At 46.5% G+C, this 19734-nt stretch overlaps 1 protein-coding gene across 1 annotated transcript; it reads left to right on the forward strand.

Moving 5' to 3' along the window:
• The first annotated feature begins 2847 nt into the window (after positions 1–2847).
• Positions 2848–19455, forward strand: LOC123753306 (protein sax-3). Its single transcript, XM_045735305.2, has 4 exons — positions 2848–3147; positions 10235–10813; positions 11282–12811; positions 13713–19455. Exons 1-4 carry the CDS (start codon positions 3066–3068, stop codon positions 14795–14797), a joined length of 3276 nt encoding a protein of 1091 aa, XP_045591261.2. The 5' UTR covers positions 2848–3065; the 3' UTR covers positions 14798–19455.
• The last annotated feature ends 279 nt before the right edge of the window (positions 19456–19734 follow it).

Consider the following 19734-nt stretch of genomic DNA (forward strand, 5'->3'; position numbering starts at 1 on the left):
GATGAGGGGTCCAGGACGACTTGGTGAGGGTCCAGGATGACTTGATGAGGGTCCAGGACGACTAGATGAGGGGTCCAGGACGACTTGATGAGGGTCCAGGATGACTTGATGAGGGTCCAGGACGACTAGATGAGGGGTCCAGGATGACTTGATGAGGGTCCAGGATGACTTGATGAGGGTCCAGGACGACTTGATGAGGGTCCAGGATGACTTGTTGAGGGTCCAGGACGACTTGATGAGGGTCCAGGACGACTTGATGAGGGTCCAGGATGACTTGTTGAGGGTCCAGGACGACTTGTTGAGGGTCCAGGATGACTTGATGAGGGTCCAGGACGACTTGGTGAGGGTCCAGGACGACTTGATGAGGGTCCAGGACGAATAGATGAGGGTCCAGGATGACTTGGTGAGGGTCCAGGACGACTAGATGAGGGTCCAGGATGACTTGGTGAGGGGTCCAGGACGACTTGTTGAGGGTCCAGGATGACTTGATGAGGGTCCAGGACGACTAGATGAGGGGTCCAGGACGACTTGGTGAGGATCCAAGACGGACGGAAGCGGACACTTTCACGTCATGTTGGTGTTTTAACGCATAATACCAGTTAACGTCTGAGGACCAGTTACAAAGTCTGTTTAACCAGGCTGTTAGACGCCAGAGTTCGCAATCAGCGTAGAGTTAACTGGGGTGTTTTCCTTTACCCAATCTTCGAAGCTAATTATCTAATATTAAATATCATTAACCTCGAATATTAATAATTTTTTAATGGCGCAGAAATTCAAAATGTGAAAGTGGTTAACGCGACGAATCCTTCGTTTACAGTTATTTCTTTAACGATATCGAGGGGCTGATGACTATCAGGTTTGGTATGGCAGCTCAAAATTTGCCAAGTACACCTGCCACCTTGCCAGTGACGACCCGCTTGTCTGTACTCACTTATCTGTGCTTGCGGGGGGTTGAGCTTTGGCTCTTTGGTCCCGCCTCTCAACTGTCAAATATAATCCACATATACATATGTGTTTATGTATAGGTGTAGATAGTTGAATAATATATATATATATATTGTGACGATAATCTCTTTCAAGAGAGATTGAGCCTGCTCTTCCCTACATAAGTACGTCAATATACAAGACAATATAGAAGATACGTCCACCAAGTATCGCCAAACGTTTTGCCCAGAGAGCAAATCGTACCCAGCACACCGTGACACCTGCTACCACCGCCGTAACCAGCTAATCACCAGCTCATCCTCTGCCTGCCTGTCGCTGATTGGCTGGTGACTCGTCGCCCCTGCCCTCCGCCTCCACCACAAGTCGACGTCTGGGCTGCAGTGCGGCAGTATCGTCAGAATATCTCAGTGCTCCAAGCAGTTGACATCTCTCGCTGGTAGACTAAGCCTTGGCTTTCGTGTACTAAGGGAGGTGGCAGCTCGAAGCCAGTATTCCAGCACCACTTATATTTTATTTTGCTATCACTGTAACTTACTTGTCTTAACGTAACTTTTCATTTGCCAGTGATTATTCATATTATTTTGTTTGTTGACTTATCTTGCATATTTTTATGTGATCACCTTTATTCATGTCTTGTTTTTCTAGAGTAATTCAAATTTCATTGTTTATATACTTGTGTTTTGTGTGTCTTCCCATTACCTTACCACAGACGAAAGCTCCAACTTTTCTCTTTTTTTTTTGATTATGTGACGAGGCCCTGCCCCTAGCTTTTGAAACAGCCGAACACCAACGCTTTACCGTCACAATATATATATATATATATATATATATATATATATATATATATATATATATATATATATATATATATATATATATATATATATTTTTTTTTTAGGCCAAAAACACATTAGACATTTTGAGTTGTAAAGACGGACGTCGATGTGATCTAAATGAAGTTATATAATTGACTTGTAATCGCTGGATTGTTTCCAGGGTAGGTTAGACACATGAATGAATGACTTTTGACGGATATAAATTAAAGCTGCCTCGTATGGGACAAAAAGGCTATCCGAAGTACCCTTTTATGTCCTTACATTACGGGATATCATCAAGTTCAATTGTAGGATAACATGTTATCCGATATCCAATTAGCGTTGCACTATCTAGGCCGGTATCGGATACCCCGTCATCAGTTTTATTAATAAAAGTCAAATAAATCATTGACATTATTGACAGGCAATTTGTCTATGTCGGTAGAGCGCCTTTGGCTCTCGTCAGATTGCTAGGCAATTTCATTTCGGAAAAATGATCGAATTTTATTTGTTGTTTACGTGTGTGATGATCACCTGCTCCGGCACGAGGCTGATTGCTCGCCAAATATGTGCTTTTATCTCTGGTTTTAATGTATCAGCCACTGTGGATCAAGCCGGCATGCAAATTAATTCAAAGCAATGGTTGGGAGAGAGAGAGAGAGAGAGAGAAAATGTGCTTCTCAACATCATTACTATAACCGATCGCTGGTTAACTGCGAGTTGAGTTAATCCCTTGCTTCATGAACTCACTTGAGACAGTTATAAGTCACAGCTGCGTCTGGGTACAAGTTACAGCATGAACAACCCAGCAGGTGTTCTTCGTATAGGAGGGTGTTGAACATGCCGGTATAGCGCTATGTTCACACACTGATTAAGTTTCGCTGCCCAATAAACAAAAAAAAGCTTTTGCCTTCGGGGTAAAAATAATATAAAAAAAGTTACCGGTAGGTGAGGTTGGGTTTGAGCGCGTGCTGCGCTGACCGCAGTTTGCTTGACGGGTTTGTGGGGGTTGCCCCGCCCATCAGCGATCTCTCCGCCCACCACCACCACCACCACCACCCACACCAACTGCCTCTCTCCACCACACTCAGTGCGAGACGCAACTCGGTCGAGGATGGATGTAGCTCCCTAGTGTTCTCTTATCTGTCGTTCATTTCACGCTCTGACGAAAGTATCCACGGGAGTGATGCCTCGCTGAGTGTATCAGACACCAAGTGAATAGTGGTACTGTGTGGATGTCTCTCATTGTCGTTTCATTATGATCGAACGTGTCTTTTGTGGAAGTACTTTGAGAAGTGATGTTAAATGTGTCCAGGATTTAGTGGATACATAACAATGGCTGTAGCCATAGTGGTGTGTCTTCTAGTGCTGGTTACTGCCCACGAAGGTGAGACACGTGTTGCATTTGTGTGTGTGTGAACTTCACAATGTTTCCTGTATTTGCAATGTTGCATACTCATTACAAAAATTGGATTAAAGCAACCAGTTTTCAAATAGATCAAGTTAAATTTCATTACAATTTTTTATTGAAGGTTATCAAAGAAATGTGTGTGGATGAGCTTCATGTTGCTACCTGTATTTGCAATATTACATATCCAGTTCTCAATAGACACTAAAGATAAATCCATTAAAGAATCTTTTTTATTTTAGGTTATAATGAATATTTTAAATTGAAAATTCACAACATTAATGTGTAGAATCTTGTAAGCAATACATAGGGAAATATTATAAGTACTTTGAGAAGTGCTTTAGAAGCACTATTAGGTTAAAACATTAGGTTAATTTTGCGTTCAAGGGTTAAAAGTTCATGGGTTAAAATTTAAATGCCTTAAATCACTACTGAATTTTGAAATGCAGCTCGATAAAATGATCAGGACAAATGGAAGGGGGGGATCTTTGACAACCTGGCGGCTTCCTGTCCTCATCAAGGCGACTTGTGAGATCAATGCCCTCAGGTAAATTCAGGTAAAAAGAAATGACACAGCCAGGCCGCACCTGTACCCAACGTGTCCATGTGTTATGTTTACAAATATTCTGATTGTCACACATGTTTTATGTTCCTGAATTATAACGTGTGATGATATACAACTTTTAAAATAAATTAATTCACACGTAATGTATTAGAACGTAGGACGATATAAATGTAAATGTACTAAACTGTTGAAGCTATGATCTAGTGGAATTTGCAAATAGGCCCAAGAGGAGATAGTTGGACACATGTATACGTTTATATAAATAGATAAATGCATTATATATATATAGAGGTCCATGGAGAACTGCATTATGTAGATACTGGTATATGGATTACGGGTTATTCATGCCCATGCCACCTATTGGGTAGCTTAATCTTCTTCAATCAGGTATATGGAGAACTGCATTATGTGGATACATGTCCATGGAAAATGTATTATATAAATACAGGTCGATGAAGAACTGCATTATGTCGTTCTCCATACACTCGGCATTATTCGGATACGTGATAACTTAACATGTGTTTCGATTCAGAATAGCATTGATCTAACCTGCAAACATTCTTGATTGCTTGGTACAACGACGGTCTTGCTTCATGCAGTGTCGACGTTCGATCCCCAATAATCCAAGTGTTAAGCACCATTCCTTTACACTATCTCAGGTCTTAGTCTATCTCATATCCCTTCCGAGTACTATAGTCATACTTGCTTAGCGCTTTCTCCTGATAATTATCTTACCTCATTTGTACATTTGGTTAAAGAACATGAGCAGAACAAGTGCCAGAGGCGGCGCTATGGTGAGTTACACTGTAGTTTGGGTGGTGAAGTGTGACTGGGCTTCGTGTCTGAAATTTAATAAGGCGACTACATGTATAATTTCAGATACAAGTCATATTGTACACAAGATGGTTCACCAAAATCCTAACTTATCTAACCTTAGCCTAACCTATCCTAACGTTACTTAATCTATCCAACCTTATCTATCTAACCTTAATCTATCCAGCCTTGCCTTACCTGACCTACTCAAGCCTAACCGACAAGACCCAACTAAACCTAACGTTACATTATCTAACACAACCTAACCTTTCAGAACCCAACCTAAGTTTTTACCTTACTTATTCCACCCAACCCAACCCAATCTTATCTTACCTTACCTAATGTGCTTATTTCAAATTTGCGTGAGTAGAATGAGCTTAAGATTTCGATGTTTAATAATAAGATGTTTAAATTGTTTGAATGAGTTCAATAATAAGATGTTTAAATTGTTTGAATGAGTTCAATAATAAGATGTTTAAATTGTTTGAATGAGCACAATGAGCACAATGTTAAGGTTAATGTCTGTCACTTCGTCCAGCCGGCGGCGGCCACACGGGTTCCTGAACATAGGGAGCCGGTGGCTGAGTGGACAGAACACTGGGCGCGTGATCATGTGGTCCTGGGATAGATCCCGGGGCGCCGGTGAGAAACGATGGGCAGGGTTTCTTTCATCCTATGCCCTTGTTACCTAGCAGTAAATATGTACCTGGGAGTTAGTCAGCTGTCACAGGCTGCTTCCTAGGGGTGGAGGCCTGGTCGAGGACCGGGCCGCGGGGACACTAAAGCCCCGAAATCATCTCAAGATAACATAATTTCTGAAATTAACAAAAGCCACATCATAGGGTATTATTTTGAGGGTATTGAATTGCTTCGTGGTACAAAACAATTACCTGGAGTTTACCCGTGGCCATTTCCAAGAGTTCTTCTGCTCCCCAAGCCCGGTCTGGTTGCCAGACATGTCATGTGATAACTTGATCGAGAGGGCTGTTGCTTGGAGCGGCCCGCAGATCCCCAATATCCATTACAACCCGGGTGTCTGGCATGTTACTACAGGGACCTATATAATTCAAATATTAACTTTATTTTGTCGGGGGGACAGTCAGCCAGTGAATATATACACGTTAGCCTTATATCGTGGTCCCCCCAACCCCAGGGTAAAACTACTGACCTGGAGCATACCTGGAGAGAATTTCGGGAGTCCTTCTACACCCCGAGACCCAGCCTGAAGCCAGGCATGACTTATGATAACTTGGTCCAACAGGCTGTTGCTTGGAGCGGCCCGCAGGCCCTCATATCCACTACAGCCCGGTTGGCCCGGCACTTCTTACAAGAACTTGTCTAAGTGCCTCTTGAATACACCACCCCCCCTCCCAGGATGCGACCCCCCCCCCCAACAAGCAGACTAACACCTGGATACCTATTTACTGTTAGGTGAACGGCGTTAATAAGCGATAGGAAACGCGCCTAACCCGGGATTCGAGCCTGGAATTCTCGTATTATTTGTCGAGAATGAACCCAACTAACTATCTGGACAAAAGCAATGGTGTTTATTTCACTCACTCATTGTTTCAGGCAGAGGTCAGCTTCAGGCAGAGGTCAGCTTCAGGCAGAGGTCAGCTTCAGGCAGAGGTCAGCTTCAGGCAGAGGTCAGCTTCAGGCAGAGGTCAGCTTCAGGCAGAGGTCAGGTTCAGGCAGAGGTCAGGTTCAGGCAGAGGTCAGGTTCAGGCAGAGGTCAGGTTCAGGCAGAGGTCAGATCCAGGCAGAGGTCAGATCCAAGCAGAGGTCAGATCCAAGCAGAGGTCAGATCCAAGCAGAGGTCAGATCCAAGCAGAGGTCAGATCCAAGCAGAGGTCAGATTCAGGCAGAGGTCAGATTCAGGCAGAGGTCAAATCCAAGCAGAGGTCAGATCCAAGCAGAGGTCAGATCCAAGCAGAGGTCAGATCCAGGCAGAGATTAGATCCAAGCAGAGGTCAGATCCAAGCAGAGGTCAGATCCAAGCAGAGGTCAGATCCAAGCAGAGGTCAGATCCAAGCAGAGGTCAGACTCAGGCAGAGGTCAGATTCAAGCAGAGGTCAGATTCAAGCAGAGGTCAGATTCAAGCAGAGGTCAGATTCAAGCAGAGGTCAGATTCAAGCAGAGGTCAGATTCAGGCAGAGGTGAGACTCAGGCAGAGATTAGATCCAAGCAGAGGTCAGATCCAAGCAGAGGTCAGATCCAAGCAGAGGTCAGATCCTACATATAAACTGTAGTGATTGATGAAACATTTTTTATCACATTTAATATTTAGCCTTGGTTATCTTTAGGTTATTTCTAGATGATTTCGGGGCTTAGCGTCCCCGCGGCCCGGTCCTCGACCAGGCCTCCTATTTTGTTACACACCCCCAGGAAGCAGCCCGTAGCAGCTGTCTAACTCCCAGGTAGCTATTTACTGCTAGGTAACAGGGGCATTAGGGTGAAAAAAAACTCTGGCTATTTGTTTCCGCCTCCACCGGGGATCGAACCCTGATTCTCAGTACTACGAATCCGAAGCGCTCGCTGTCCACTCAGCTGTCATGCCTTCTTAACAGTTAGATGTTAAATGTAACCTGTGACAGCATTAACATTATGACACTATGTGTAGTGACGTCACACCTAGTATGACGTCAGTTAGGTGTAGTGACGTCACACCTAGTATGACGTCAGTTAGGTGATGTGACGTCACACCTAGTATGACTTCAGTTAAGTGTGGTGACGTCACAGTGACGACACACCTCATCCATATCATATTTAAAACAACATTTTCTCTCTTATTTGCAGGGTGAACGGTCTGGGGTAGGGGAGGGACATACGGTGGTCGAGATAAATGTTTTATGATCCGTTAAATGCTTTAAGATATATTGACAATAGTAGACCCCTTCAGGCGATTTTCAAGGGGTTAAGTTTGAAATATATGATGCGTTTCCCTTGGATTTATATATGTGAGAGGTATGAGGTACCTAGAGCTTTGCAATTATTTTATTCACTCGTGTTCTTGAAGATATCCTCATATTGCACCCAAAATTTGCCAGTGCAGGCCACTAAACATATGGCCCTGTATGACTAACCATCCTGCGAGATGGGGACGTTTAGTATCACTGCTATCTTAATCAATCTTGTGTTGATGATATCCTCATAATGCACCCAGAATCTGCCAGTGCAGACTACTTATCACATGCCTCTGTATGACTAACCATCCTGTGTGATGGGGATATTTAGCATCACGTAGCCAGCTTTTTGACACACTGTACTCCACTTCATATAGTCTAGGGTAGCTGCACAAATGCAGATGTACTTCATGTATTAATAATAAAAAAAGGTGTTTCAATACTTCTCAATATTAAGCAGGAGAGAGAAGCAAGGGAAGGGATTAAAGGGAGAGAAAGAGGAGAGGGACCAAAGGAATGTGGACAAGGAGGGTCAAGGGGTTGATAGATTGAGATAGAGAATGATAATCAGAGATATTGACAGAGATAAATATATTCGTTGGAGAGAAAAGGATAGGGGAATAAGGAAACAGAGATGAGAGAGGGAAGACTTAGAGGCAAGGGAGAGGGGGGAGGAGGAGAGAGACATGCATACAAGTGTGTGTACTCATTCACCTAGTTGTCCTTGTGGGGGTTGAGCTTTGGCTCTTTGGTCCCGCCTCTCAACTGTCAATCAACTGGTGTATAGATTCTGGAGTCTACTGAGTTCTATCATATCTACATTAGAGAGTGTGTATGGAGTCAGCCTCCACCAAATCACTGCTTAATGCATTCCATATGTTAACTACTCTGACACTGAAAAAGTTCTTTTTAACGTCCCTGTGGCTCACTTGGGTACTAAGTTTCCACCTGTGCTCCCTTGTTCACGTACCACCCATGCTAAACAGGTTTTATATAGAATTTTATAGGTAGTGATCATGTTTCCACTAACTCTTCTGTCTTTCAATGTCGTGAGGTTTAGTTCCAGTAATCTTCCCTCGTAGCTCATACCTCTCAGCTCGGGGACTAGCCTGGTGGCATACTTTTAAACCTTTTCTAACTTCGTTTTGTGTTTGGCTAGATGTGGACTCCAGGCAGGAGCCTCATATTCCAGTATTGGTCTGACATATGAGGTGTTCAAGGTTCTGAATGATTCCTTACACACGTTTCTGATCCTTTTGATGTGGGCTTCAGGGGACAGGTCTGGTGTGTGTGCGAGTACTCACCTATGTGTGCCTACAGGATTGAACATTGACTCTTAGATCCCGCCTTTCTAGTCACCGGTTGTTTATTCCTCTCTTATCTTCATATCATATCTAGTTTTAAAGTTATGAATAGAGTTTGCTTCCACAACCGGCTCCTTAACTTCATTCCATTTTTCCACTACTCTCTTGCTAAAAGAAAACTTCATAATATATCTGTGACTCATCTGAATTTCCAGCTTCCACCCATGTCCGCTCGTTTTGTTATTATTCAGTGTGACCATTTCGTCTATTTCCAGTCAATCTGCCTGAGTATTTTATGTGTCTATAATAATCCCCCCCTCTCCCACACACACGACACACCTGTGTGTGTATGTGTGTGTGTGTGTGTGTGTGTGTGTGTGTGTGTGTGTGTGTGTGTGTGTGTGTGTGTGTGTGTGTGTGTGTGTGTGTGTGTGTGTACTATGAAGTGACGTGAGATGTTATACAATTGATATCGGCTGGGGCTTTAGGTATTGTATACTCGCCAAGATGTGTTTGCAGGGTCGAACTAGGCCCATAGTCCCGCCTTCCAAAAGTTCTTAGAGGAATGTAACGACTCATCACTCACGCTTTTATCATATTTAAATTAACATTTTGGAATCAAATTATCTTCAACGACTTCTACGTCTAACTTGTTCCACTTACTGATAGCTCTAACACTGATAAAAGTTCTTCCTGATGTCTCTGATTCATTTGTGTCTCGAGTGTCCCTCAATGACTCCTAGTTCTGCTGGTCCTGGCTCTGAAGGACGCTGCTTTGTCTACTTTGTCAGTTTCCCTTAGAATCTTATGTATTGATATCATGTTCCCCCTTATCTCTCTGTTTCTCCAATGTAGTAAGTTCCAGCTCTCTCAGTCTTCCCTCATAGCTTAATACCTTTAGCTTAGGAATAAGTCTTGTTGCATATTTCTGGACCTTTTCTAGTTTCTCCTGGTCCTTTTTCAGGTAAGGGTTCCATGTTGGGGATTCATATTCAAGAGTGCATCTCACCTTCGCTGTATATAGGGCCCGGAAACCCCCTTTGTCCAAGTTTCTGAAATATACACGGATGTTGATCTGGCATCAAATTTGGGGTTATGTCCACTCCCAGGTCTTTCTTCTTTTCTGATTGAAGAATCTGTCTTCCTTTCATCCTATATTGTTGTAGTAGATTTTTGCACTCCGGTTCCAATCCTCTTAAGTTTGCATTTCCGGTGTCTGGAAACCAGAAACGTTACCTTAATCTTGTAATTTAGGTACTTCTCTGAGAACCTAATGGGTCCTGGAGTATGGTATTCAATGGCAAGACCCACAATTTTGACCTCGGCATGACAGTTATAGATGCAGTCATTTCTCACTTCAGTTGAGATAAAAACAGAGATCTTAACTGATTCATTAAGCAAGTGCTTACAGATATCATATCGTATTTGTAAGTGATTGATGTTGGGCAGGCCTCACATATATGATCTTTTTCTTTATACAGAAGGACCACCGGTGATCAAGGAGCACCCCAGTAACGTGGTGGCTCGCCGCAACGACCCCGCCACCCTCAACTGTGCCGCCTCTGGTGCCGCCCGCGTCAGGTGGTTCCGTGACGGAGAAGAGGTGGTCACCTCCACACAAGACCCTCGCTCCCACCGTGTCCTCCTGCCCTCTGGTTCCCTCTTCTTCCTCCGTGTCACTGCCACCAGGAAGGACAGTGACACAGGCACCTACTGGTGCGTGGCGTCCAATAGCTACGGCACTACACGCTCCCACAATGCCACACTGACCGTGGCCACCCTTGCGTATGACTTCCAGAGCCAGGCAGAGCCCACGGTGAAGGCCAGGGTAGGTGACTCTGTCAGCCTTCCATGTCGACCCCCCAAAGCCACTCCTCCGCCTGAGCTGACCTGGCTGAGGGACGGCCGGCAGGTGACCAACTCCAGTCGTGTCAGCGTCACTGAGGCTGGAGACCTGGTCATCAGCCAGGCCGTCCAGGAAGACTCTGCAGCCTACGTGTGTCGAGCCCGTAATGCTGCTGGGACCAGGGAGTCTTCTCCAACTCAACTTATTATTATGAGTAAGTGTTTATATCCTCCAAATTGGCCCAAAGGCTATTATCAAGGTCATATAATGTGAAATAATTTGCATGTTTTAGTGTCTTTCTAGCTTAGATCTATGCACTATGAACCCGTTTGTAAAGCTACTTAATGGTGCCAAATCATTATTTGTAGTACCAACAACTGCATAAGAATATCTCAGTGGTAAGACAGCTTCAGCAGTGACCATGATATTGGTGTTTTACTAAAAAAAGGTGAGGATATATCAGGGATATATACTCACCTTTTTTATACTTTTTTTTACTAAAAAAAGGTGTTATATATCAGGGATATGTGATATATCCTTGATATATAACATGAACTTTGTATTCAAATTAAAACGTCACCACAGAGAACACCGATTGTCAGCTGTTTTCTAAGTGCACATTAGGAATACCTTATATATAAATATATAATTGATGGAAAAACGAGGTTATGTCTATTTTCAGCCCCTCCTTGGTTTGAAGAGAAGCCAACAAATGTGACAGCGCCGTCGAGAGTCACGGTTGAGCTAGCGTGTCGAGCCCAAGCATCACCCACTCCCACAGTAACGTGGCGTCGGCTAGATGGCAAGATGCCGCTGGGTCGAGCCAGGATAGAGGACCAACGGTTGGTGTTAGAACAGGTGGAGACTGTAGACTCCGGTGTGTACGCATGCGAGGTGGAGAATGAGGCAGGAATTGCTTCTGCCCAAGCAACACTCACTATAGTGGACGCTCCTGAGTTGACGCAACGACCACAAGATCTTCAGGTAATGGCTGGTGAGAGAGCTCAGTTCTCGTGCCGCGTAGAGGGCGGGCCACAGCCACTGGTGCTCTGGCGCCTTCCAACGCTTGATAGAACGGCACTCTTAACGTCAGGACTGAGCAGGGGTCAGGCCTCAGTGTCTGATGACGGGCACACCCTAACGATTGAACAAGCAAATACCCAGGACAGTGGCTCTTACCACTGCTGGGGTGTGAGCAGTGGTGGAGGTGTCAGTGGACAAGCAGAACTGGTGGTGGTACCATCTCACCCACCACCTGTAATAGGCGTGGGACCCCAAGACCTAACTGTTGTGCCTGGTACAGTGGCATCCTTCCCCTGTGAGGTAGTGAGCGAAGCAGCTGAGGCCACCGTGTCATGGTGGTACAGACCAGCCGTCCACCTGCCATCCCGTCAACTCTCTCAAGACTCTGCTGATCCTCGGATCTCTCTCCCAGACAATGGGGCCCTCATCATCAAGCACGTGAACCTAGACGACGCAGGAATTTACACTTGCCGTGCCACGGCAGATACTGGCACGGTGGAACAAGCAGCTATACTGCGAGTAGACCAAAATGCCAATGCTATTGAACCATTGTTGTTGCCAGCTCCTCCCACTAAGCCTCGCCTCATGGCCATGAATCAGACAGCAGTTCAGCTAAGTTGGCTTCCTAACTCTCAAGTGAGTGCAGCGTCGGATCAGTGGTACACGGTGGAGTACTGGAGGCAGGGCTGGGATGAATGGCGTGTGGCTGACGCCCTCATATTGCAGGAGTCATGTGTTGTTAGTCACCTTTCTCCAGGACACACTTATACTTTCCTTGTCCGAGCCGTCAGTAGCAAAGGAGAGTCGTTTCCAAGTCCCTGGTCAGACGCTGTCACCACCCGTCCACCTCGTGACCCGAGTCTAACTTTGGACCAGGTCCGCCAGGTCAGCCGTCGCCTGTCACGCCCAATCATCACCCTCACCGTCGCTGCTATCACTGCCCCCGACAGTGTCCTGCTCACCTGGGACTTTCTGACCCCTACAGAAGAGTCTGTGGAGGGTGTGTTGGTATACTCGCTCGCCCAGGTGGGCACCGTGCAGGTGGCTACCGTCCTGGGTGCGTCCTCTTCCTCCCACCTGGTGCACGACCTGCGTCCCAACACCCCCTACACCTTCTTCATCGTCCCCTTCTGGCGCAGTGTTGAGGGCACACCCTCCAACTCTCACTCACTCACTACACCTGAGGATGGTAAGTTGCTTTGCAAAGTTGTAATGTATCACGTATATGCTATAGCTTGTCCCCATCCAGTATTTTCGCTTTTTCTTTCAGTATGACGTCAGGATACATATATATCTACACACACACACACACACACACACACATATATATATATATATATATATATATATATATATATATATATATATATATATATATATATATAATATATATATATTGGTAGCAGTCTCTCTTGTAACCATATGTTGTTGAATATGACCGAAAGGGTAAGAATTATGATTCTAACACTAATCTTCTCAATATTTCTTACGTTTCTCTTCACTGTCGGGCATAATTGAAAAATTAACTTTCTAAAGTTCATTTTCACATTTTTATTTATGGTCTAATTGATTTATAGACCATAAATAAAAATGTGCAAATGAACTTTGGAGTGTTGGAGTGTTAATTTTTCAATTACCCCCGACAGTGAAGAAAAACGTAAGAAATATGGAGAAGCTTCGTGTTAGAATCATTAATCTTACCCTTTCGGTCATATTCAACAACATATATATATATATATATATATATATATATATATATATATATATATATATATATATATATATATATATATATATATATATATATATATAAATATTGTAAATACATTGTAAAATATTGCATATTGTCCTGGGGACCATTCAGGCTTGTTCGCATATATATATATATATATATATATATATATATATATATATATATATATATATATATATATATATATATATATATATATATATATATATATATATAATATTTAATATTTCTTTGATATGACCTGCTGTACACAGACAATATTTTCTATCATCTTTATGACCATTTTTTTTTTTACAGCAGGAAACATTTACGGAGCTCCTGTTCTATTTCTTCACAGTGCCTGCAGTTGCCCCTGGGGAGGTGCGTGTGACGGTGCATGAGGAAGGCTCTGTACTCATCAGGTGGGCGAGTGTGAGTGCTGAGGAAGCCCGCGGGGACCTGGTGGGTTACCAGGTAACAATAAGCCACAATGGTAGCCAGACCACAGAGACGGTGGCAAGCCCCTGGCTGGAGGCCCGCAACCTCCTGCCTGGCCGCCTCTACACTGTGCGCGTGGCAGCCGTCACGGGCGCAGGTCCTGGGCCCTTCAGTGACCCTGTCCTGCTCGATGCTGGGCCCAGTGATGCCCACAGCATTCAGAGGGTCAATATGGCTGGAGACAATAGTGATTCCATTATGTATGCTTCACCCCAGCCAGCGTGGCTGATGTATCTGCTAATACCACTGGTACTGCTGGTGTTTGTGGTCACCTTGTTGTACGTGAGGCGCCTGCGTAAGAAAGTTCCGTCCTCTAACCCCCCACATGCGCCCGCTCTCTACCAGGACCCGTCTATCTATCCAGACCAAAACTCTGTCAATATGTATGGCGAGAATAAGTTGTGGCGTCCCTCAGAGAGCGACAAGGACTCAAGTTTATCATCGACACGGCTCCTGCACCCACATCAACTGGTGAATGAATATGCGGAGCCACGGGTTCAGGGGCTGAGTGAGGCGACGGAACCTTATGCCACAACGGCGTTACTGGCTCCCCCGTCACCTCATCTGAACAACGGCATTCCCTGGCAACACCACAGCGATGACTCGGGAGTGCAGGTCAACTGGGCCGCATTCCTTCCCCCTCCACCTGCGTGTCCCCCACCACTTGACCTGGGGGACACGGCAAGCGGAAGTGACCTCCAGGGGGCCAGGAAAGCCTCGTCTCTTGCTTCTCAGTACGATAACATGGGCAGATCGGAGCAGTACGAGCATCCGTGTGACGCTGCCTCGGAGCACACTTATGATGTGTACACACAGGTGACCCCTGCAGACTGCCGAGAAGGGTTCTTAACCTTCAATACTCTACAGGGCCACAGCTGTCAAAAGGTCCGTGCCGACTGTCACCCTCTGCCACCTTCCGACCAGCCACGTAGCAACACACACTAGATTCAGTGTCTGCTGCATTTTCGGACCGCAAGTAGTAATATACACATTACGTCCCATGTCTGCTGTGCCTGCAGATACGAGTTGCAATTAAATCTGCAGGCCTGCCACACACGGCAATGCACAAACGTTTTGGCTGTGCCAGTCTGAGGTTTGTAACACACAGCAGTGCCTGTGTTACCTGAACACACATGGACCCACTGTTTAATAACTCACTTTACTCGAACTAAAACACTTGTGTCAATAGAGCCATTGCTCGGGAAACCACGAACCTGTAAGGGCAAGCAAGGTTTGAGTGCCAGTCCACACCCCGTGTCTTGTGAAAGTGAACTAGTGGTGGAATTCAGAATTGGCCCACTACAAATGTCCAGCAGAACCCTTCAGATGTTTTCTAGTGTATTTAGAACACTGCAAAGTTTATATATGTAATTGACCCGACTTTCCACTTGTGTCTGGAGGGAGAATAATTCCATATGCAAGATTGGTGAAAGCAACAACTAGAATGACAGCCACAAATAAATCACAAAGTGGGCAGAAACACTGTTAATTCTTAATCAATGTTGGTATAGGTAGACGTCACCTCTCATGACTAACACTTTATGCTATGACAACGCACCTCTTCCTAGTAGGCCTATCTTAATCTAGTGATACTTCCTGCATTGTCACTCCCACCTCACCCTAGAGCTATCACCCAACCCTGGTGACACTGCTTCTTCACCTTAGTCATACACTCGCTTTCCCTAGTGATACACCCCCTCACACCCTAGTGATACACCCCCTCACGCCTAGTGATACACCCCCCTCACACCCTAGTGATACACCCCCTCACACCCTAGTGATACACCCTCCTCACACCCTAGTGATACACCCCCTCACACCCTAGTGATACACCCCCTCACACCCTAGTGATACACCCCCTCACACCCTAGTGATACACCCCCTCACGCCTGTGATACACCCCCCTCACACCCTAGTGATACACCCCCTCACACCCTAGTGATACACCCTCCTCACACCCTAGTGATACACCCCCCTCACACCCTAGTGATACACCCCTCTCACACCCTAGTGATACACCCCCCTCACACCCTAGTGATACACCCCCTCACACCCTAGTGATACACCCCCTCACACCCTAGTGATACACCCCCTCACACCCTAGTGATACACCCCCTCACACCCTAGTGATACACCCCCTCACACCCTAGTGATACACCCCCCTCACTCCCTAGTGATACACCCCCCCCCAGTAATACAACCATACACAAGCCATATACACAAACATATACACAGTAGTAACACAATCACACACTCAACACACACACTATCAACACACACACTATCAACCCTTGATCAGCTACTTACTGCAGGCTGCTAATACGAATAGTTTCCCTGACCAGACTTCTACCGTGGCAGTGCCATGGTAAAAGCCACTCGAAACCGGCCACAGGTAACCCCCACAGGTAGTATCATAATCACACCCAGTAACACTCTCCCACACCCAGTAACACTACCACACACCCAGTAACACTCCCACACACCCAGTAACACTCACACACACACCCAGTAACACTCCCACACACACCCAGTAACACTCCCCCACACCCAGTAACACTCCCACACACCCAGTAACACTCCCACACACACCCAGTAACACTCCCACACACACCCAGTAACACTCCCCCACACCCAGTAACACTCCCACACACCCATTAACACTCCCACACATCCATTAACACTCCCACACACCCAGTAACATTCCCCCACCCTCAGTAACACTACCACACACCCAGTAACACTCCCACACACCCTGTAACACTCTCCCCCACACCCAGTAACACTCCCACACACCTAGTAACACTACCACACACACCCAGTAACACTCCCACACACACCCAGTAACACTCCCACACACACCCAGTAACACTCCCACACACACCCAGTAACACTACCACACACCCAGTAACACTACCACACACACCCAGTAACACTCCCCCACACACCCAGTAACACTCCCCCACACACCCAGAAACACTCCCACAAACACCCAGTAACACTCCCACACACCCAGTAATACTCCCACACACCCAGTAACACTCCCCCACACACCCAGTAACACTCCCACACACACCCAGTAACACTCCCACACACACCCAGTAACACTCCCACACACCCAGTAACACTCCCACACACACCCAGTAATACTCCCACACACCCAGCAACACTCCCCCACACACCCAGTAACACTCCCACACACACCCAGTAACACTCCCACATACACCCAGTAACACTCCCACACACCCAGTAACACTACCACACACACCCAGTAACACTCCCACACACCCAGTAACACTCCCACACACACCCAGTAACACTCCCCCACACACCCAGTAACACTCCCCCACACACCCAGTAACACTCCCCCGCACACCCAGTAACACTACCACACACACCCAGTAACACTCCCCCACACCCAGTAACACTCCCACACACCCAGTAACACTACCACACACACCCAGTAACACTCCCCCACACCCAGTAACACTCCCACACACCCAGTAACACTACCACACACACCCAGTAACACTCCCCCACACCCAGTAACACTCCCACACACCCAGTAACACTACCACACACACCCAGTAACACTACCACACACCCAGTAACACTACCACACACACCCAGTAACACTCCCCCACATCCAGTAACACTCCCCCGCACCCAGTAACACTACCACACACACCCAGTAACACTACCACACACACCCAGTAACACTACCACACACACCCAGTAACACTCCCCCACACCCAGTAACACTCCCACACACCCAGTAACACTACCACACACACCCAGTAACACTCCCGCACACACCCAGTAACACTCCCCCACACCCAGTAACACTCCCACACACCCAGTAACACTACCACACACACCCAGTAACACTCCCACACACACCCAGTAACACTCCCCCACACACCCAGTAACACTCCCCCACACCCAGTAACACTCCCACACACCCAGTAACACTACCACACACACCCAGTAACACTCCCACACACACCCAGTAACACTACCACACACACCCAGTAACACTCCCACACACACCCAGTAACACTCCCACACACCCAGTAACACTCCCCCACACCCAGTAACACTCCCACACACCCAGTAACACTACCACACACACCCAGTAACACTACCACACACACCCAGTAACACTCCCACACACCCAGTAACACTCCCACACACCCAGAAACACTCCCACAAACACCCAGTAACACTCCCACACACCCAGTAATACTCCCACACACCCAGTAACACTCCCCCGCACACCCAGTAACACTACCACACACACCCAGTAACACTCCCCCACACCCAGTAACACTCCCACACACCCAGTAACACTACCACACACACCCAGTAACACTCCCCCACACCCAGTAACACTCCCACACACCCAGTAACACTACCACACACACCCAGTAACACTCCCCCACACCCAGTAACACTCCCACACACCCAGTAACACTACCACACACACCCAGTAACACTACCACACACCCAGTAACACTACCACACACACCCAGTAACACTCCCCCACATCCAGTAACACTCCCCCGCACCCAGTAACACTACCACACACACCCAGTAACACTACCACACACACCCAGTAACACTACCACACACACCCAGTAACACTCCCCCACACCCAGTAACACTCCCACACACCCAGTAACACTACCACACACACCCAGTAACACTCCCGCACACACCCAGTAACACTCCCCCACACCCAGTAACACTCCCACACACCCAGTAACACTACCACACACACCCAGTAACACTCCCACACACACCCAGTAACACTCCCCCACACACCCAGTAACACTCCCCCACACCCAGTAACACTCCCACACACCCAGTAACACTACCACACACACCCAGTAACACTCCCACACACACCCAGTAACACTACCACACACACCCAGTAACACTCCCACACACACCCAGTAACACTCCCACACACCCAGTAACACTCCCCCACACCCAGTAACACTCCCACACACCCAGTAACACTACCACACACACCCAGTAACACTACCACACACACCCAGTAACACTCCCACACACCCAGTAACACTCCCACACACCCAGAAACACTCCCACAAACACCCAGTAACACTCCCACACACCCAGTAATACTCCCACACACCCAGTAACACTCCCCCGCACACCCAGTAACACTACCACACACACCCAGTAACACTCCCCCACACCCAGTAACACTCCCACACACCCAGTAACACTCCCACACACCCAGTAACACTCCCACACACCCAGTAACACTCCCACACACACCCAGTAACACTACCACACACACCCAGTAACACTCCCACACACACCCAGTAACACTACCACACACACCCAGTAACACTCCCACACACACCCAGTAACACTCCCACACACACCCAGTAACACTCCCACACACCAGAAGACGTGATATATATGTACTGTGGTGCCAAACAGTGCCAGTTGGTCGTGTCACGTGCCAGTTGGTCGTGTCACGTGACCGCTGTCACACATTATTTGTTACTAGTCAGTTGTATATATGTATATTACATATATTATTTTTATATTAAAATTAATCTCCGGTTATATAACGGCGTTTTATTGGGAATTCCTCATGTGGTGGGTCTCATATTTTTACGTCGTGGGGGGGAGGGGGGGGAGGCGATCAATAAATGCTATTAGCAGAAGTCATAATAAGATTAATAATAAGATTAATAATAAGATTAATATCAGTTGACACAAGAGAGGTAATCAGAGCGGCCATCATGCTTCATCAAGGACCTAGAGAAGTGTAATATATAATGTGTGTGTACACAAGATCTTTATCGCGCCGTGTAGGGTGTGGTGTGTGCATTGTGGTGTCCGCCTGC

This window comes from Procambarus clarkii, chromosome 22, assembly GCF_040958095.1.
Source record: "Procambarus clarkii isolate CNS0578487 chromosome 22, FALCON_Pclarkii_2.0, whole genome shotgun sequence".
Classification (NCBI taxonomy): Eukaryota; Metazoa; Arthropoda; class Malacostraca; order Decapoda; family Cambaridae; genus Procambarus; species Procambarus clarkii.